The following is an 18,069-nucleotide window of genomic DNA, read 5'->3' as shown; positions in this document are numbered from 1 at the left end:
GGCTGAGGGCCGTTTTCAGGCTGTCCACACCCCCTTCAGGGTGGGGGGTCCTGCTGGGGTGCCTGGCCAGTCTGGGTGAGGGACTGATGGCTGTTTGCAGGCTGGCCAAGCCCCCCAATGGAGAACCTCACCCCATGAGGGTGTGGCCATCCTGGGTGAGGGGCTGATGGCTGTTTGCAGGCTGGCCAAGGCCCCCAACCACCCAAGCTCCCAGTGGAGGCTGGCTGGAAGCAAGTATCTGGGATTTACTTGTCTTCTATAATTGAAAATTTGTTGCCTTGAGCAGATGCCACAGCTGGCCAGGGCAGGCGGGAAGCTTGGCTTCCTCCATCGCCGGGGCAACCAAGCCTCCTGCTTGCTCCAGCTCCGTGGCTGCCGGCCACCATCTTGGTTGGGTTAATTTGCATATGGTCGCTCTGATTGGCTGGTGGGTGTGGCTTGGGGTGTAGGGGAGGTGCAGTCAATTTGCATGTTTCTCTTTTATTAGATTAGATTTGGAGGTCATATTGCACAAATCTCTGCCACATTGTATTGCTCATAGCAGTTACAAGTCCCCATCAAAGTTCAAATAGAGAGAACATAGCCCACAGACAAGGCTGTCTGGGTCGCAGGCCACTCCAGTGTGAGATGCCCCTCTGGTCGGGAGGATGGGGAGGCTCAAGGCTCATGGACCCCCATGGCTGCCTTAAAGGAGGACTGGCGGCCAGCAACTTGCCGCCCTCCCCACGGGGTGGAGGGCATCCTGTGAGCAGCAGGTGTTCCTGGGCTGTGGGTGTTAGGCCTTTAACCCAACTTCCCGTGATGAGGAAGCCCCACCACTCTGCGTGAGGAGCCAGGTAGCCCGGCCAGTGTGGCTCACTGGTCAGGTGACCTGGGGGGCGCAGTGTCTGGAAAGGTAGGGGGAGTGCCCAGGGGACCAGCCTGAAGTGGTTAGGAGGTGAACCAGGGCCTCGGGATCACCCGGAAGTGGTCAGGTCAGCCAGGGTTTGTTGGGACCGGATGACCAGCTGGAAGTGGTTACGTCATCCAAAGGGAGGGGCCAGGTGAACAGACGGAGGTGGTGATGTGACCCCTGGGTGGGCTGGGCCCAGGTGAACACCCGGAGGTGGTCAGGTCAGCAAGGGGGTGGGGCCCAGGGACCAGCTGGAGTGGTGACGTCGTTGAGGGGGAGGGGCCAAGTCAACCGCCAGAAGTGATGACGTGACCGCGGGGGTGGGCTGGGCCTGGGCCCAGGTGAAGGCCCGGAAGTGGTCAGGTCAGCAAGGAGGCGGGGCCCGGGGACCGGCGGGCCTGGGGACGTCATCGAGGGGAAGGAGCCAGGTGGATAGCCGGAAGTGGTGACCTGACCCCCTGGGTGGGCTGGGCCCAGGTGGACACCTGGAAGTGGTCAGGTGAGCCAGGGCTTGGGGCCCGCTCAACAGCTGGAGGTGGTCAGGTGGACAGGCTGGTGGGGCCAGGTGAGTGCGGAGGAGAGTCACAAGAGGACACAAAATCCCCACTGTCCTGTGGTCCCAGACTCTGGATGGCACCAAGGAGGTCCCCGTCCTCAAGGAAGGGCGTTCCCCGTGAATGAGGCAGAAAGCTGGCCCTCAGGACCCGGCCACCAGTAAGTGACTCTGGAGGGGCCAGGACACGGCTCCCAGAATGGAAAGGGTGTTACATAGGGGCTCTCGTGGTTCTTAGGCCTTCAGACTAGACTTACATCAGCTTTCCTCAGTTCCAGCTTGCCAATTGCAGCTCTTCAGCTTCTACAGTTGCATGAGCCAATTCCTGATAGTGAATGTATTTCTCTGTATACATTCTGTTGCTGTTGTTTCTTTGGAGAACCTCAACGAATACAGATGTGGGTACTGACTGGTTGGTAAACTAACGAATGTAAGATCACCTACTTGCTCTTAATGTCACTGGACAAAGTGAAGAAGAAAAGGATGAACTCGGGGGTTTGAATTCCAAGCTTATGTGCCCATAAATGATCTGAAAGCCTCTATGTGTGCTCTGAAGAATATCCTTATCTCCTCTAGCCACAGGGCTGAGATTGCTAAAAATCAAACCCAGAATCTTATCTTGTGACTGGCTGAATTACAGTGCAAGTTGAACTCCCAGCCTCACCAGGTGCTCACTGTTGAAGTGAGAGCATTGAATGGGGAAGGTACACCAGAAGTTAATGTGAGAATTAAATCAGGTAACTAACTGTGAAAAGCCTTTAGCAGAGTTTTTAGTATACAGTAAACACTCAATAAGCATTTTTGTGTCTGCGTTTCTATAAAATAGATGGCTTATTGTCAGCTCATCTCCACTCAGAAGGTGACTCTACTCACCATAGATTTCACTTCTCACTATCCCATCATCACAAAGAAAATGTAACACAGTCACCTCTCACTACAATACATAATCCTCAGGTTATGCATATTATGTGACTTACAAAATTTTAAAAGTCTAATAAATAAATTCAAAATGGTTATTGACTTTTAATTCCTCTCACTCAATTTTCTTTTTAAAATTTTGGCTGTGCAATTTATCCTACTATACCGCCTCAGTCCAGATCAAGGGAGAGTGTCCACGATCCTGATAGTCTTCAGTACAAATAACAGACAAGCCCACAGTCAGTAGCTTAAACAAATAAAGAAATTTATTGAATCTAATAAAAAAATCCAAAGGTTAAACAGCTATGAAAACAACATAATTAGAGCCCTCGTTCCACTCTCTGCAACTCCTTTGGCTGAGACCTTGTGTATTGGTTTTGTCCTCAGTCTGGCTGCTCTCATGGCCCCAATATATCCTCAGTCTTAAGACAAAACAACATCCAAAGGGAAAATCTCCCATATCTTTGTTTTCTAAGACAAGGAAAACTTCACCCCAAATTCCCAGATGTCTCTTTCAATCTCCATTATCTTCAGATGTCTCTGACATCTCATTGGCCAGAATGATGTCACATGTCCAAGCCTACACTAATCACTGGATGAAGAGAAAAGACCAATATGATTGGTCCACACCAATTAACACTCACCTGTGGGGGCTGGAGTTAAGTCTAGAATTCTCCAAGCACAGGGACCCAATTGGAGACTACTAGAAAGGAGGAAGGTTAGGCTACCAACAATATATGCAGCACAGATTTCAAAATCAATAAAACTTTCTACCAGAAGCAACAGAAGTCTGTGAAGAGCACATACGAAGAATGAGAGAAAAATACCCAGACATGGTTAAAACATGACAATGAAACAATAGAGTGGCAAGCCTTAGAGATAAAGAAAATCCAGAGACTGTTTAGGGCTGACAGGTCTAGAATTATTTGTGTATTAAATAAACTGTTGTCTTTTGTCTAACCACCATAGAAAGGGAATCTGATAGGGTGAAAATCACTGGGACTCACATATGCACTTAAATAGGAAAATAACAAGTCTTCCACATATTAATTTAAACCAAAGGGACTTCTGCAGGCCAGCAAAGGATACATGGAAGGAGGGAATAGCTTGGAGAATCAAAATGTCTGGACAAGACAGTTCAGGAGTCATCTTTGTCCATAGGTTATGAAATGTGGTTTCACCAGGAGAACACTCCCTCCAGATTTCATTTGATATGAAGATTACTAAGGAAAAGCAGGTGGGCAAACCATGCTTTTGGGCAATTCAATAGCCCTTGTTAGTAATGGATCTCATTTTTGTTCACTGTCCACCAAATGGACATGTTCTTCAATGTATGCTTGGCTCATCTTCATACCCATGGGTAGTAAATCTTTATTGTCTAAGATGTTATGGTGGTCTCATTTCCCATGCCTGTGATTGTTTTAGGCATGAACATGTGATAATTTTTGGCCCATAGACTATCAAGCAAAATAAAACAGAAATAATAGACCCACTCCTGGTCACATTCTGATGGACTCTCAGAACACTAAGAACAAACAGAAAATTGTAAAAAGCTTTCAAAGAAAGAAGGAAAAAAAAAACCCCAAAGGAGTAACAATCAGACTTCTCATTGGGGATGCATTTATTTTAAAGAAACAGAAATTGATGAGTCAGATTTGACTGATAACCAAACCAAAAGCTATTCTTAGAAAAGATCACTAAAATAGACAAGTATTTGGTGAGTCAAACTAAGAGGAAAAGGAGATAGCATGTAAATAAATAACAAAGTCACTTGATTAAATTCAATCCCATTCCTAATTGAAATTGTAATAAGAAATATATTTTAGGAATAAAAAGAAGCATCCTATTCTAAAAAAAAAATTAAAGTATCAACTGGAAATCTATAGCAAGCATTACACTTGCCAAAATAAAAAGACCAGAGCACTGAGGGAAAATAATTGTTAACATCAAATTCTATAGGAAGAGTTCAGATGACACTCTGATCCCTGCAAATTTTTCATGCAACTAAGTTGTGAAGAAACCAGGTCAGTTGGTAATCAACTTGTAAAGACACTACGTCATGGAATGACCCACAATCTGGATTTGTTTGACTGTCTTTTTGTAAGTGCCATTTAATTTGTTCTCTAGCCACCACATTAATAAGACATTTGATCTAAAGGCTTGATTAAGTTCAAATTCAACAGTGTTGTTAGAGGTAGTTCTGGGCACTCTACCTTACATCTCATCATGAAACACATAACATCAAATTGACCATTTTTAGAGATGCCAACTTTGATAGGAGAGTTCAGGTGGTGGCAATACCCAAGACATCCCTAACAGGGGTACAAAAGATTCCGTTTGCATTGAAATAGCAACATTTCCTGGTGCATATACACTAATATTCAATTTACAAAAATTCAAAGTACATACAAATTTGTCAAATACTTCAGAGGCACCCATGCCCTGGTCCTTTGATTTCGTCCAGTTTTCTTGCAGTTCATTCAAGATGTTTGTGAATATAGAGAAATCAGAAGGGCTCCTCTCCTCACCACATCCCTGCCTTATCCTCCTCCATCTCAGCCTCAGCGCTTGCTCAGAGCTGGCTTCTGGTTGGAGTGAGGTGTTGCCTGAAGAATTTCTGGATCTCTCCCCAGGCGTGCTCCTGGGCTGCAGCATGCGCAGGAGGGTCCCCTCCCCAGAGCAGGGGTTGAGAAATGGAATAATTATAGGAAACGGCAATGGGGTTATTAAGGGGAGCAGAAATGGGGTAAATACGGGATGCGTAGCACAGGGGTGCATAGGGCGGCTCTAGAAGGTGGCCTGCCCCTGGGTAGAGCAGCATCCTTCCATTGCTTCTCCCATGGCTCTTCAGCTGCTCCAGGGCCTGCTTAGCATATTCTTTGCTATTGACCGATTGGTCATCCTCTCCTATAATGAAGAGGATCTGACCCTGGGCCTTTTCAATAGGAAACACGCTCCGCTGATTCAGCTTCTCCCGGGGGTCCCCCCTATAGTGGAGGAGGCTCACAGCCCCTGAGACGTGCACCTGCATACGCTCCAGAAACGAGGGAATGGGTGACATAACCAGACTCCTGTACCTGAACGGAAAGTCATAGAGGGCAGTAGGCCCATTGATGCAGACGGTGGCGACCACCTGCTTCAGGAAGCAGGCCATGGCCAGCCCGATCTCTGCACCTTTGCTCACGGAAAGCACTCCGATGCCTGGCCCTCGGATCTGAAACACAAAATGAAGGGAACCCATGGCAGGCCATCCACTGAGAAGCCGGGCCACAGGCCACTAGCTAGTATGACGGGCATTAGCACAAGTGAGGAGGGAGTCCTGGCGCTCGGGGTCACCAGCTTTTACAACTTGAACACTACCCACCTCCCCTCTCTAAGCCTATTGTCTTGCGCGGGTGATAGTATTACCTACCTGCAGGATTGTTATTGAGGCTCAAGGGAAACAATAGAAATAAACACTCTTTATCAAAGGCAGAGTTCTATAAAAGCCCGAAGGATCTAATGCACCAGCAACAATCTACATCCTAAAAGCAGAGGCAGGGGAGCTTTCTGAAGAATCAAATTCTTCTCTCCAGCTAGGAGAAGAGGTTTCCTGGGTTCTTTCAACTATTATGTCAGTGTGGTTCCTATTTAAGTAGCATTTTACAGCTACAGAGGTTTTGACGTCCATTAACCCAAAGGCTAATCCTAATGAGAAAAGACTTGAATTCTACCGACAGGTGAATTTCAGGACCCCGTCCAACAGGAAAAGCAGTAGGTCAGAGGAGTGGGTCCTTCCTTCTGTTGTAGGCTGAGGGAGCAGAGGGGATGAAAGAGTCTGAGAGATAAGGGAGGAAAGGACCAGCATTCTGGGTAGACAACAGCAAAGACATAGCCACCTGGTAAGTTATTTTGCTCACAATTGTATTCCCAACACCCCTCTGTCATCACAATCACCTGATAAAACATTGAAGAGCCCATTGTAAATAAAAAGCAAGCACTTTTTAAAATATATATATTTTATTGAGTTTTTTACGGAGAGGAAGAGATAGGGATAGAGAGAAACAGCGATCAGCTGCCTCCTGCACACCTCCTACAGGGGATATGCCCACAACCAAGGTACATGCCCTTGACTGGAATGGAACCTGGGACCTTGCAGTCCGCAGGCCAACGCTCTATCCACTGAGCCAAACCGGTTAGGGCAAAGCAAGCACTTAAAAGGCATTAAGTCTTGGCTTTCTGCCCATTGAAAATAATCATAATATATCCACCCTTTTTTTTCTTGTCTTCTTCGTGCCAGTAAGCACTAAGCTGATCTCCAATCAATCCCACAGTCCCCTAAGGCAGATATGAGCATCAATCCTACAAGGTAGATAATAGCATTCCCATTTTAACTGTAAACTGTTGTACTATGACCAGGTTTAAACAGACTGGTAAAATGATCAGAACAGACATCTGTGATTTTTTTTTTGTCTTTTGCTATAAGGTTGCAAGGTAAAATGAAAAAAATTTTAAATACCTTGGGATGAGCTAGTAGCAAGTTGGCAGCTTCCTCAAAATATTCCAGGTCCACCTCCTGCAGTAGCTTGGGCAGGTCTTCATAGGCAAAGTATGCTAATGCCAGGACTGCAAAGCCGTGGGCAGCCAGCAGACTGGCTCGGAATTCAATTAGGCCCCCTATACCCCCAAACAAATCCACGATTCCTGGGAAAGGGCCGTCCCCTGAGAACAGCAAAGAGAGGAGAGAATGAGATTAGAAAGAGGCAGAAGAGGGTCCAGCAGAGAGCACAGGCGGTGCAAAATGAATTCCACCTTCACACACAAACACACAAGGGCAAGTTCGTTTTAACAGATCGTGGGACATACTAGTTCTCCGATACTTTGATGCCCTTTGATTTTGTCTTTATTTCCATCAACACTGTTTTCTCCACCACCGAAGACCAGTCTCACCTGGAGGGAGAAAAAGGGCTCCCCGCACGCGGCCTTCTCGGATGGGCACCCGCTGCGTCTCGGGGCTGCGGAACCAGCGCTGCACCACCTGGCTGGCCCGGGGCTGAGCCGTGGCTGAATCGTGGGAGCAAACTGAGTCGTATAAGTCCAGAGTGACCAAAAAGGGGCTGTTCACATCCCTCTTAAGCAGCCTCCCAAAAGGCCTGTCAGGCTTCATAGACCAGAAGAGGCCCATGGGATGGACCCCCACATAGTCGCCTCCAACTGCAGGAGCCTGCTTCAGGTCCAGCTCACCGGCCTCGTCAGCCCTGTAGAAGGCTTTGGACCGGTACAGGTGTCCCTTCTCATCCTTCAGAGATGCCGCGAGGGTCACCAGCTGCAACGGAGGCAGGCCTGTCGCTCGGATGTGCACGGGCTGGTCAGAAAGGGCACTGGCTGGGGTGGCTGTCAGCTGGAACATTGGCGACTGCCCTGCAGCAGAAGAGGAGGCTTTGCATTGGAGAAAATTCCAAGGGAAAAGTCCAGACCAGGCTTGTGTGAGGTCCAGCCAAGTTAGATTTCTGGAGACGGTACAAGGTCTGCTGAACATTTCGAGGAGGGCGAGGAAACTGGGCAGAGAGTGCCCCTTATTCTCGTTTAAATAGGAGGAAACAGGTTAAGTGACACGTCAAAGTCTCATAAATAATTAATAGTAGAACTGGAAATTCAAGCTGGGTCCGGCACCACAGTCTCCTGTCTTATCCATTATATAACAGTGTGTTAAATCTTAGTTGTGTGGTTTTAAGACAGTTGAGCTTTAATTCCTCAGTGGAGATAATACCCGTGGGACCAATTTCACAGGGTGTTTGTTGGAACCCAAAGGTGCATGAGGAAGGGCTTAGAGGACGACCAGTGCTGATTTTCTGCCCCCTGCCTACCTGGGCTACAGGCACATAAACACAAAATATACTGTGGTGTGTTTACTTTCTGTCTCTAAGCTCTCCCTGCCCTTGTAAATCTGACCTTCCGCTCTTTCACAGTTCCTATTATTGGTTCCTTTTAAGGGAAAATAAAATTTTATGATCTTGTCTCTATGTTTGTAGTAAAGAAACTATAATGTATATTTGATCAGCCATTTCTTACTCTGCTCAATTATGAGGAAAATTTGGGGTGTTCCTTTCTTATCTTCCTACCTTCCTTTTCTTCTTTCCTCCTTTCTTTCTCCCTTTCTCTCCTTCCTTCCTTTTTTCAAATCCTCATTTCTCAAAGGATTTGAACCTGTTTACAGACAAACAAATACAGAGTAAAATAAAAATAAAATAGGGACCTGGGAAAATATGAACTAGAATCAGAGGCATTGATAAGAGAAAACCTGGAGCATGAAAAGTAGAGCATTTTGTGGGCTGTGAGTTTGGCACTGAAGTCGTGAAAACCGAAGGAAAAACGGCAACCCAACCTGGTCAGCGTTGTTCTAATTATTCTCGTAGAAACAGTTACCACTTCCTCAGGGGGAAGAAAAGAGTGAGGTCTTCCCAAAATTTAGCTCTGAAAAAGAAAAATGATTCTATGAGACTCTGACATAGGTATGCAGTGTGGGGGTTTTTCCAATAATATCTTCTCACACATTGTAGCAGTAGGTGTCCCCTCAAAAAGTTTGATTCTCCAAGGGATCCTTAATTTTTTATGGGGGAATATGAATTCAAGACTTTCAGGGCTAGATTTGTGAGTAGAAAAGCCTTGAGAAAATAAACTGGCAGGGACAGAAAAGGTGCTCTTGGTGTCCAGTCCTTCACGGTGGAAAGAGAGTCATTGGAGGAAGGTGATGGTCAAGAGGAAAGTGCCTTTTTGCACTTTTTTTAAAGTGATTTTCTGCAAAGACCTCATTCCCTCCCAACCTGATCTCCTATCGATAACTGGCATTACTGGTCATGTTGTGTAAACCTAAAGTCTTGGACCAGTTGAGTTAATTGAATAATTGTGAATGTTTTCCCTCAATACCCGGAAAGTTCTTAACAGAAGAAGGTGGCATCAGTTCAGACTTTATGGGTCTTTCATTCATGTTAGTGAGATGGGACAATCATTTTAAAAATCCCATGTCCCATGTGGCATTTTGATGCTCTGTGGGTATTTTCTGATCTGATCCTTCCTGCAAGCTTCGGTATCTACTGTTTCCTTTGTCTCCCCCAAAAGAGATTGTAAAGAAGGGACCAGTGATTTCCCCTATTTTACAAATCCATTCCTAGGTCTTCTTGTTCTTTTCTTTCTCAAACTTCTATACAAAGTATTCACTCTAACAGATTTTATTTTCAAGTTGAATTAATTTGAATTGTTTTCGTACCCACTCTCCAGCAGGCATCCCGCCTCTGTTCTGATCCCCCCAAGTGGACTACAAACTCCTCAAGGACAGGAACAATAGGCTAAAACTTTAAGGATCCTATTGATACACATGTATCATACCATGTACATGCTTGGGAGCTATGAGATTCATAATATGCACGAAAATAATAACACCAGAAATGTAATAAAAGTACTCTACTTAAATAGTGCTTTTGTAATAATATAAGATGTTGAGATTTCTTCCCCAAGACCTGATTCCTCTTTATCTGAAAATTGCTCCCCAAAAGCCCAGAAAATAACGCTCAGTATCTATGTTTATACCACGTGACCTCAACCCTGAGGTCATTGTGATTGGATCAGGTACAGATACGTGATTCAAGACTTGCCAGGGGTGTTCTCCTCCCACCAATTTAGAATTGAAACTCAGAGATCACTGGTCACTCTATCAGGGTCAGGACAAAAGGTGAGGCAAAAGGGCACCTAGGTAGCAAAATGTATTGGCATCGCCAAGCCCCTCAAATTCTGAAAGTTTGGATCCCAGGAGCCTCTTGCCTCATCCTAGTCTTGGACTCTGTATGTGGCTAACTTCCCAGCATTCAGAAGCTATACCCAGGTAATCACAGAAAGCCTGTCTTGGGGTGGAGTGTGGGAGCTGAGGAGAGAGGGACAGAGACAGAATGAGATTGTTTTTATCTTGAGAAACCCCTGTTCCAGAACAGCACAGCACAGCACTTTGCACCTCACTCCCCCAGCCCTTCAGGGCAGAGCTGCAGGCTCTAGGACCATTTTGCTGCAGGGCAGAGCAGCTTCTCACCACAGGCTATGTCCCAGCTGTGTGGAAGTCATCTGGCTCCTTTTGTTTCAGAGCTGCCCTTTGGGGTGTGAGACAAGGACCCCGAGAGCTGGCACCTTTAGCTATGCTTGTAAGTAACAGGTTGTCTGAATCTAAACAGGGCTTATTATTTCTTTATCAGCTGCATCTCTCCGTTTTAGCCACATGCAGCTAATCAAATTTCAGTTCATTAAAAATAAAATTTAAAATGTAATGCCTCACTCACACCGCATTTTTACTGCTCAGTAGGCACAGTTAACTAGTGGCTACTGCCTTGGACAATGTAGATATAGACCATTTTCATCATTATAGAATAGTCTATTGGATAGCACTACTCTAGATGATAAATTATTCCTCAAGGGCAGGAATTATACCTTGTTCAACACTCTATTCCTTGATTCCCAAAATAGTGCCTGGCACATATTAATGGCTCAGTAAATGTTTGAGGAATTCAAATTTTTTAAATGATAGACTAGAGAGCAAAAAAATAAAATAAAATTGAGTGAAACTTCTCAGAGAGGATGAAGAAGAATAGAAACCCAGTTGAATTTTGATACACTACTACTAAAGTTGGGGGACTCCTCAAAGTCCAATATAAAATTGCCAGGCTTCCCCACTTCTTTGCAGCAGAAAGCAGAACCCTGCACACTGCAAAGTATGAATGATAGGAAGCAACAACACAGAGGCCAAGAAACCACAACTGAGCCGCCTCCCACGGGATTAGCCTTGTTGTTGGAGAGGGAGCCCTCAGCAATACGGATGCAACCTGATAGGGGCCGAGAGCTTAAGGCCACATTGTTGAGCTGGTTCCAGACCCCCACATTCCCAGGGGAAAATGGATCAAGTCTATGCCCGCCAGGAGAACTCAGAGGAAGCGCAGTTAAAAACTGGCCAAACACCAACACATGGGGTGAGCTGGAGGAGGGGGTGGGGGCAGGACACAAAAAAATAAAAGAGAGCCAAAGGTCACCCATAGGAGTTAACATGCCTAATCAAGAAACAACAATTTCATTTCCTTTAGGAGCCTAATGCCTTTCTTTCTTCATCAGGAGCACGTCCTCCCCCTCCTTCCAAGCAAAAAATCTAAAAACAATGTGTTGAGTCAAGAAACAATCTCTCCATAGATTCACATGAACTGGACCCTGAATTTTGCAGCCAAGTATTTCTGATCAATAACCCCCGAGGATGTGAATCGATGGGCCCTCTGAGAACTGTGCTACCTGCTGAGACGAGAGAAACACAGCACAATGAAAGCCGCCTTCCCAGGGACCATTTCTGTCCTGCCCTGATAGCCCTGCTTCCCCAAACACTCACCCTGAATTCCCCTGCAGGAAGCAATCGGGAGCAGAATGAGTGTTGAGCCGACTGCAAGCACGGAACACTTGCCTGTTGCCCTCTAACTTGTATTATTCACTCAAAACACGCTAATTTATATCGTTCAAAACACGCCAGCCTTCTGTTCAAAGGTCAAATTGTCTCCACAGAAACAGCAATCAGCACTTTCGCTTTAAGGCCCCAGTAGGCGGCGGGTCTGGGCAGAGGCTGTGTAGAAGTTTCCTATTTCATCACACAGCTCTGGTTTTCAGGCCTTGGCTCCACCTCTCAACTCCCAGCTCTAGTCTCCTTCGCTTCAGTTCCTTCTGGATCTTCTCCTCTAAGTCTGTGGCCTCTTAGGCAGCTGCCTTTTTGGTGGCTTTTAAAAAGATGAATCCCAAATACCCGTCTTCAGAGCAGTGTGGGTTTTAGACTCCCTGGAAATATTGGGGTGGGGTGGGGGGGGACACTTTGTAAAGTATGTGATTAAAGTATATGATAACCACTATGCAGTACACCTGAAACTAGTACAAAATATTAACTGCAAAATGTAATTTAAAAATAAAATTTAAAGTTCTTTAAAATATATGTATATAGCCCTGGGGGGGGGGGGGGCGCGTGCAGGGGGTCTTAGCTGGTTGGTGACATCCTATGCACCAAAAGGTTGCCAGTTCAATGTTGCGCTCTCACATCGGAGTGTCTCTCTCTATCTCTGGCCAGACCTGAAAAAATGTAGATTCCTCAGATACATATTTTAATTTCTAGAATAAACACACAAACACACACAAATATTTAATTAACCCAAAAGGAGACAGGTGATCTGAGTATTTTGGCTGTGTAACAAACCACCCCAAACGTAGAGATGTGCAACAGTAATTTATTTTGCTCATATATTCTGTGGGTCAGGAATTAGGACTGGACTCAGTGGGATCTGCTTGTCCCTATACCATGATGTCTGGTATCTGAACTGGAAGATCAAAGGCAGGGGGATAAAATCAGCAGAAGGCTTATTTTTTCATGCCTGGGAGTTGATGCTGGCTCACACCTGGGGGCGTCATTTCTCCTATATTGGGGTCTCAAAGTGGACTTACGGCATGGACTAGTTTGGGCTTCCTCACAGCTTGATCTGTGTTCCAAGGGCAAACCTCCTGAGAAAAAACCAAGTGGAGACTATATCCTTTTTTATCATAGATTTGGAGGTCATATTGCATAAATCTCTGGCACATTATATTGCTTGTAGCAGTTACAAGTCCCCATCAAAGTTCAAATAGAGAGAACATAGCCCACAGACAGGGCTGTCCGGGTCGCAGGCCACTCCAGTGTGAGATGTGCCTATGATCAGGACTCGCAGGGGTCCTCAAACTACGGCCCTCGGGCCACATGCAAATACAAATATTGTATTTGTTCCCGTTTTGTTTTTTTACTTCAAAATAAGATATGTGCAGTGTGCATAGGAATTTGTTCATAGTTTTTTTTTAAACTATAGTGCGGCCCTCCAACGGTCTGAGAGACAGTTAACTGGCCCCCTGTTTAAAAAGTTTGAGGACCCCTGGCAGGAGGATGGGGGTGGCCCGAGGCCCATGGACCCCCATGGCTGCCTTAAAGGAGGGCAGGCGGCCCCCGGCTTGCCGCCCTCCCTATGGGGTGGAGGGCATCCTGTGAGCAGCAGGTGTTCGTGGGCTGTGGGTGTTAGGCCTTTAACCCAACTTCCAGCGATGGGGAAGTCCCACCCCTCTGAGTGAGGAGCCAGGTAGCCCGGCCAGTGTGGCTCACTGGTCAGGTGACCCAGGAGGCACGGTGTCTGGAAAGGTAGGGGGAGTGCCTGTGGGACCAGCCTGAAGTGGTTAGGAGGTGAACCAGGGTATTGGGGTCACCCAGAAGTGGTCAGGTAGGCAAGGGGTTGGGGCGGGATGACCAGCTGGCTGGAAGTGGTGACGTCATCCAGGGGGGAGGGGCCAGGTGGATCGCCGGAAGTGGTGAAGTGACCGAAGGGGTGAGCTGGGCCCAGGTGAAGGCCCGGAGGGGGTCAGGGACCAGCTGGAAGTGGTGACATCGTCGAGGGGGCGGGGCAGGTCCACTGCCAGAAGTGATGAGGTGACAGTAGGGGTGGGCTGGGCCCAGGTGAAGGCCTGGAAGTGGTCAGGTCAGCAAAGGGGTGGGGCCCAGGTTCCAGCTGGAAGTGGCGACGTCATCGAGGGGCGGGGCCAGGTCTACAGCTGGAAGTGATGAAGTGCCAGCAGGGGTGGGCTGGGCTCAGGGAATCCTGGAAGTGGTCAGGTAAGGCAGGGCTCTGGCCAGGTCAACAGCTGTAGGTGGTCATGTGGACAGGCTGGTGGTGCCACGTGAATGCAGATGATGGTCACAAGCGGACACAAACATCCATAGACCCTTCCTCATATTGGGAGAAATATTAGTTATATTGTTTTCAAAAAAGCATGTGGACCCTAGCCAGTTTGCTCAGTGGATAGAGCATTGGCCTTTGAAGTGAAGGATCCTGGTTTGATTCCAGTGAAGGGCATCTATCTCTGATCGGGGGTGTGTGGAAGACAACGAATTGATATGTCTCTCTCACATTAGTGTTTCTCTCAATCTCTCCCTCTGCCTTCCACTCTCTATAAAAATCAATGGAAAAATATCCTTGGGTGGATTAAAAAATAAAAAAAATGTTTAAAAAAAAGCTTATGGGATGAAATACATTTGTATATGCACGTCTATTTGTTCAGCTGTCTTTGGGAAATATAATCTGCCACAATAGGAAAAGAGGAATAAAAGAATAAATAATAAAGGGTTATGTATATCAGTATAGGAAAAAAACAGTATATGTTATGGTATTGTCCATGGTTTCAGGCATCCTCTGGGGGTCTTGGGACATATCCCACTTAGATATGTTATTCTCTAGCCATATCTAAAGTCTGAACAAAAAATAATTCCTGATTAATCACATCCTCGTTTAACCATTTTGTCATTCAGAACCATTTGAGAAGTTTCTACAAATGAAGTACCCTAAGTGTACAAATACTCACTACCCTACTGGATATTCATAGGTACTCAAGGGCACTTTTGAAAAGTTATAGAAAAAAAAAGGGGGTTTGAAATAAACACTATCTCTTTTAAAGAGAACACCCATTTATAGAATCTGGTATATTTGTTACAGAAAAAGTCCCAGCACTTAATAATTGGCACATATTCTTTTTTTTTTTTCCATTTATAATACTTACACTAAGGAAATGACAAGGCAGAAAAACAAATTTCACCTTTAAAAAAATTAAAAACACAATTCAAGAAATCTACTTTAATTTCAATAGAGATTACTTCAGAATGAACAGAATCATTCTGTACTATTTGCAGTTGTGCAGGAAACCAAACAGTGAAACATCTTTCCATAACATCCTCCACAGACTTTTATATTTCTATCATACATGTCTAATCTCTTTCCTCAACTGTGTATATACTGCATATAATACTACCCTAGATTTAAGAGCAGTGACAATATGAAAACATTTTCTTGCCTATGAAGAATACAGCCACTTCTGAACACGCCATAGCCTTATATTTTAAACCCAAGTTAGTGTCTGGAGAAGAAAGTTTTCATAAATTATTCATGACCTGATTCTATTTTTTAAAGTTTCAGCAAATGTGAAAAAAAAAAAAAGAACATCTCGACATCTTGTTAATTGTCAATTCATGATGTTATGAGAAAACAAATGCGTTCTTCCACAGAACAAGTGGTTTTGGAAAACAGTTCTGATAGTATTTCAAAGTATCAAAAGGTCTGATAGGTGGCCTCCTTGTTGGGGGGCGGGGGGCGGGGAGATGATTACAATAATTTCAATTCCTCTTCTGAATTGCTCAGTAGCCCCACGTGATTTTTATATTGGGAGGCAGATTGCTGGCCACAAGGTCATCAAATTTAGATCCATCCTTAACAGGCACGTTATAGAACTCGAGAACATCCCTCACCCTGCACATCTCATGGAGCCTGGAGTTAGGCACTGCGTGGCCCAAGTCGTCAGCTAAACGTGCCAAGAAACTGAACTTCAGGCGCCCGTCTTCCAGGGAGATGTCCTGCCAATTGCTAGGAGCAGATGAGCCAAAAATGTCTTGGACGCTCGATTGCAAACGGCTCTGGAGATCTTCAGGAGGTACGTACGTTCGGCTGCGTAAGGGCGGGCACGCCAGGACGGGTTCTGTCTTCACCTCCTCTACCGCCTCAGCCACCACTGGCTTTTTCTGTTCTCTGCAATGATCAAAACCTAGTACGTGAATCTCTGGCTCAGTGCGTGAGCGAAGCTGACAAACACCGCACGTGGATGGGCCCCCCGCTCGCGGAGACCGGCGCTGAAGCCCAACTCGGAACCCTCACACACTAGCCAGGCGCAGGACCAGGGTCCCGTCTCAACAGCACGGCACTCCCTTTGGCATTCGTCCCTTCATCTTCCTCTGTGTCTTCCCTTACTTTCCATGACTCTGACCCACCACCTAAACTTTCGCTTTACCTGAATCGAGACCAAAATTCTCGACGTGGGACCCCTGCGATGATCCACGTGAGGCCTTTTTTCCAAACTCCGGGCACTGAGACAGCTGCCATCTCTGCGGAGAGCTACGCGACGGAGCTCCGCCCCCGGCCGGCAGTGACGCTCCAAGACTAGCCAATCGGGTGTAAGCTTAGTGACAGATGGTCTCCGTTCCTAGTAAGAGTCTCCTGCGGCCTGCTGGGAAGTGTAGTCCTGAGGAGGCTGGACCGCGACGCTCTCTCGGAGCATGACGGGAGTTGTAGTTCGGCGGAGTCCCGGGAAGGTTCCGGGTGACGCCTTCTGGTCCGGGGGCGGGCGGACGAAGCGCTCCAGGGCCGAGAGGAGGAGAAACTGACAACGGGGAGGAGGCTCTAGCGAGGCCTGGAAGGCTGTGCAACCGGGCAGGGGAGGGAGTTCTGGGTCTGGGGGCGGCCAAGGAGCGCTTCTGAAATGCTGCTGGGGTCGTGACCGCTCAGGGACCGAGCCGGGACCTGGCCAGATCCAGCCTGGAGGCCTCTCCCTGGTCGGGCCTAATCTCCTGCGGTCGGATAGGCCTCCTCGGAGACTCCTTTCCGTGCGCGCTCCAGGTTCCTGCCCGAATTTCTGGCCAGGAGATGGCCGCCCCGAGCTCCCCGCTGGACCCAAAGGTAAGTCGCCCCTCCGGGTTTCCCCGTTGTCTCAGCGCCACTCCAGCTAGGCCGCGCTCCCCCGCCCCCTGGTCCCCCGACCCGGCCTTTGGGGCCCGCCCAGTGCGGGGAAGTCTCATTCCCTGCTGCTCGGGGGTGCGGTTCGCGATGAAGCTGCCCCCTGGCTCCGTTTCATCGGGAGCGACCAGATAAATGAGCATATGCTCCCTTCCAGGGCTCCCTTGGTCAGGGTTCCAGGTGAGGCATCGTTTTGGACCCTCCTCTGCGCCTTCCACGCCTGTCGCTATGCTTGGCTCCAGGACAGACGCTTAGCGAACTGAGTAGAATGGACCTGAACAGGATCCCAAGCCAGTGCGAATGGAGAATAGGAGCGGGGTGATGAGGTGAAGGAAGCTTGAGGGGGCTCCTTGGGGAAGCTCGCTAAAATTACAATGTTAGGGTATAATTATTCAACCACAAAAAGCCTTATCCGTAGGCCCCCGCCTCCCAAGGACAAGGGCCCCGCTCAGTTACCGTCTATTGTGGGGTGCCCTGTCTGTCGGAGTCGGTTCCCAGAACGGGGCCCCGTGTGGAACTCTCAGTTCCCATGTTCCTTCTAGCCTACCCGGCCCCCACAAGTGCCACTGTCGGTGGTGGAACTGTCCTTGAGACAACAAGGACTGACCACAGGAATCATACTGTTTCAGGGGTTGCTGACATTTGAGGATGTGGCTGTGTTTTTTACCCAGGAGGAGTGGGATTATCTGGATCCGGCTCAGAGAAGCTTGTATAAAGATGTCATGATGGAGAATTATGGAAACCTGGTCTCGCTGGGTAAGAATCCGCTGTTCCTCTCTGATTGAAATACCTAAGAGGCTGTCAGACATCAGACTCTGAGAACACTAACCTTCCCGCCACTCATTGTTTACATGACTCTAAACCCCTCTCATCCTTGCAGTGACCACAATACGAGCCTTTCTGGCTTCCTATCTTCACAATCTCATTCCCATATTGCTCTGTACTTTCCCTCCTGGCTCATCCTCCCACTGCTTTCCTCCCACCCCTTGTCACTCTGCCTTCTGGAGCCGCTGTTCCTCTTCACATAATGTTCCATACCCCTCCTGGCCTTCACTGAAACCTGGCACTGCCCCAAGGACACCACATCTCTGGGAGGG

The 18,069-nt window shown here is 47.2% G+C and overlaps 3 protein-coding genes across 15 annotated transcripts in view; 1 reads left to right on the top strand and 2 right to left on the bottom strand.

Annotated features, from left to right (window-relative positions):
• Nucleotides 1-3,966: 3,966 nt before the first annotated feature.
• On the bottom strand, nt 3,967-12,118 carry LOC102433860 (acyl-coenzyme A amino acid N-acyltransferase 2-like). 5 transcript variants are annotated; one of them, XM_023753326.1, is made up of 5 exons: nt 11,755-12,118; nt 8,465-8,816; nt 7,293-7,763; nt 6,862-7,064; nt 3,967-5,577 (listed from the first exon to the last, which is right to left on the bottom strand). In XM_023753326.1, exons 3-5 carry the CDS (start codon nt 7,750-7,752, stop codon nt 4,936-4,938), a joined length of 1,305 nt encoding a protein of 434 aa, XP_023609094.1. In that variant the 5' UTR covers nt 7,753-7,763; nt 8,465-8,816; nt 11,755-12,118; the 3' UTR covers nt 3,967-4,935. The 5 variants fall into 5 exon arrangements, with proteins under 5 accessions (XP_023609094.1, XP_006088144.1, XP_014310716.1 ...); XM_006088082.3 differs by having other exon boundaries at nt 8,728-8,816; XM_014455230.2 differs by having other exon boundaries at nt 7,293-8,549; nt 8,728-8,816; nt 11,755-12,117.
• Nucleotides 12,119-14,862: 2,744 nt separating this feature from the next.
• Nucleotides 14,863-16,412, bottom strand: MRPL50 (mitochondrial ribosomal protein L50). Its single transcript, XM_006088077.3, has 2 exons — nt 16,251-16,412; nt 14,863-15,991 (listed from the first exon to the last, which is right to left on the bottom strand). Exons 1-2 carry the CDS (start codon nt 16,340-16,342, stop codon nt 15,604-15,606), a joined length of 480 nt encoding a protein of 159 aa, XP_006088139.1. The 5' UTR covers nt 16,343-16,412; the 3' UTR covers nt 14,863-15,603.
• A 112-nt stretch (nt 16,413-16,524) lies between these two features.
• The window catches only part of ZNF189 (zinc finger protein 189), a 32,320-nt gene continuing 30,775 nt past the window's right edge, over nt 16,525-18,069 (top strand). For 7 of the 9 annotated variants that reach the window (XM_023753321.1, XM_023753318.1, XM_014455227.2 and 4 more), the window contains exons 1-2: nt 16,525-16,915; nt 17,602-17,728. In XM_023753321.1, coding sequence (XP_023609089.1) covers nt 16,883-16,915; nt 17,602-17,728 — 160 coding nt within the window. In that variant the 5' untranslated portion in view covers nt 16,525-16,882. The remainder of the gene's footprint in view (nt 16,916-17,601; nt 17,729-18,069) is intronic. The other 2 variants (XM_006088080.3, XM_006088079.3) reach the window with 2 other exon arrangements.

This window comes from Myotis lucifugus, unplaced genomic scaffold (genome assembly GCF_000147115.1).
Source record: "Myotis lucifugus unplaced genomic scaffold, Myoluc2.0 scaffold_43, whole genome shotgun sequence".
Lineage (NCBI taxonomy): Eukaryota > Metazoa > Chordata > Mammalia > Chiroptera > Vespertilionidae > Myotis > Myotis lucifugus.
Note: the sequence above shows the minus strand (reverse complement) of the source record. Positions and strands in the feature narration are given on the sequence as shown.

Coding starts and splice junctions, on each gene's coding strand:
- LOC102433860 (XM_023753325.1), bottom strand. CDS start 7,881: ATGTTCAGCAGACCTTGTACCGTCTCCAGAAATCTAACTTGGCTGGAC. Junction 7,065..7,292: donor AGCCCTTTTTCTCCCTCCAG/GTGAGACTGGTC, acceptor TGCTGTTCTCAG/GGGACGGCCCTTTCCCAGGA. Junction 5,578..6,861: donor TGCTACTAGCTCATCCCAAG/GTATTTAAAATT, acceptor TTTGTGTTTCAG/ATCCGAGGGCCAGGCATCGG.
- MRPL50 (XM_006088077.3), bottom strand. CDS start 16,342: ATGGCAGCTGTCTCAGTGCCCGGAGTTTGGAAAAAAGGCCTCACGTGG. Junction 15,992..16,250: donor GAATTTTGGTCTCGATTCAG/GTAAAGCGAAAG, acceptor TGATCATTGCAG/AGAACAGAAAAAGCCAGTGG.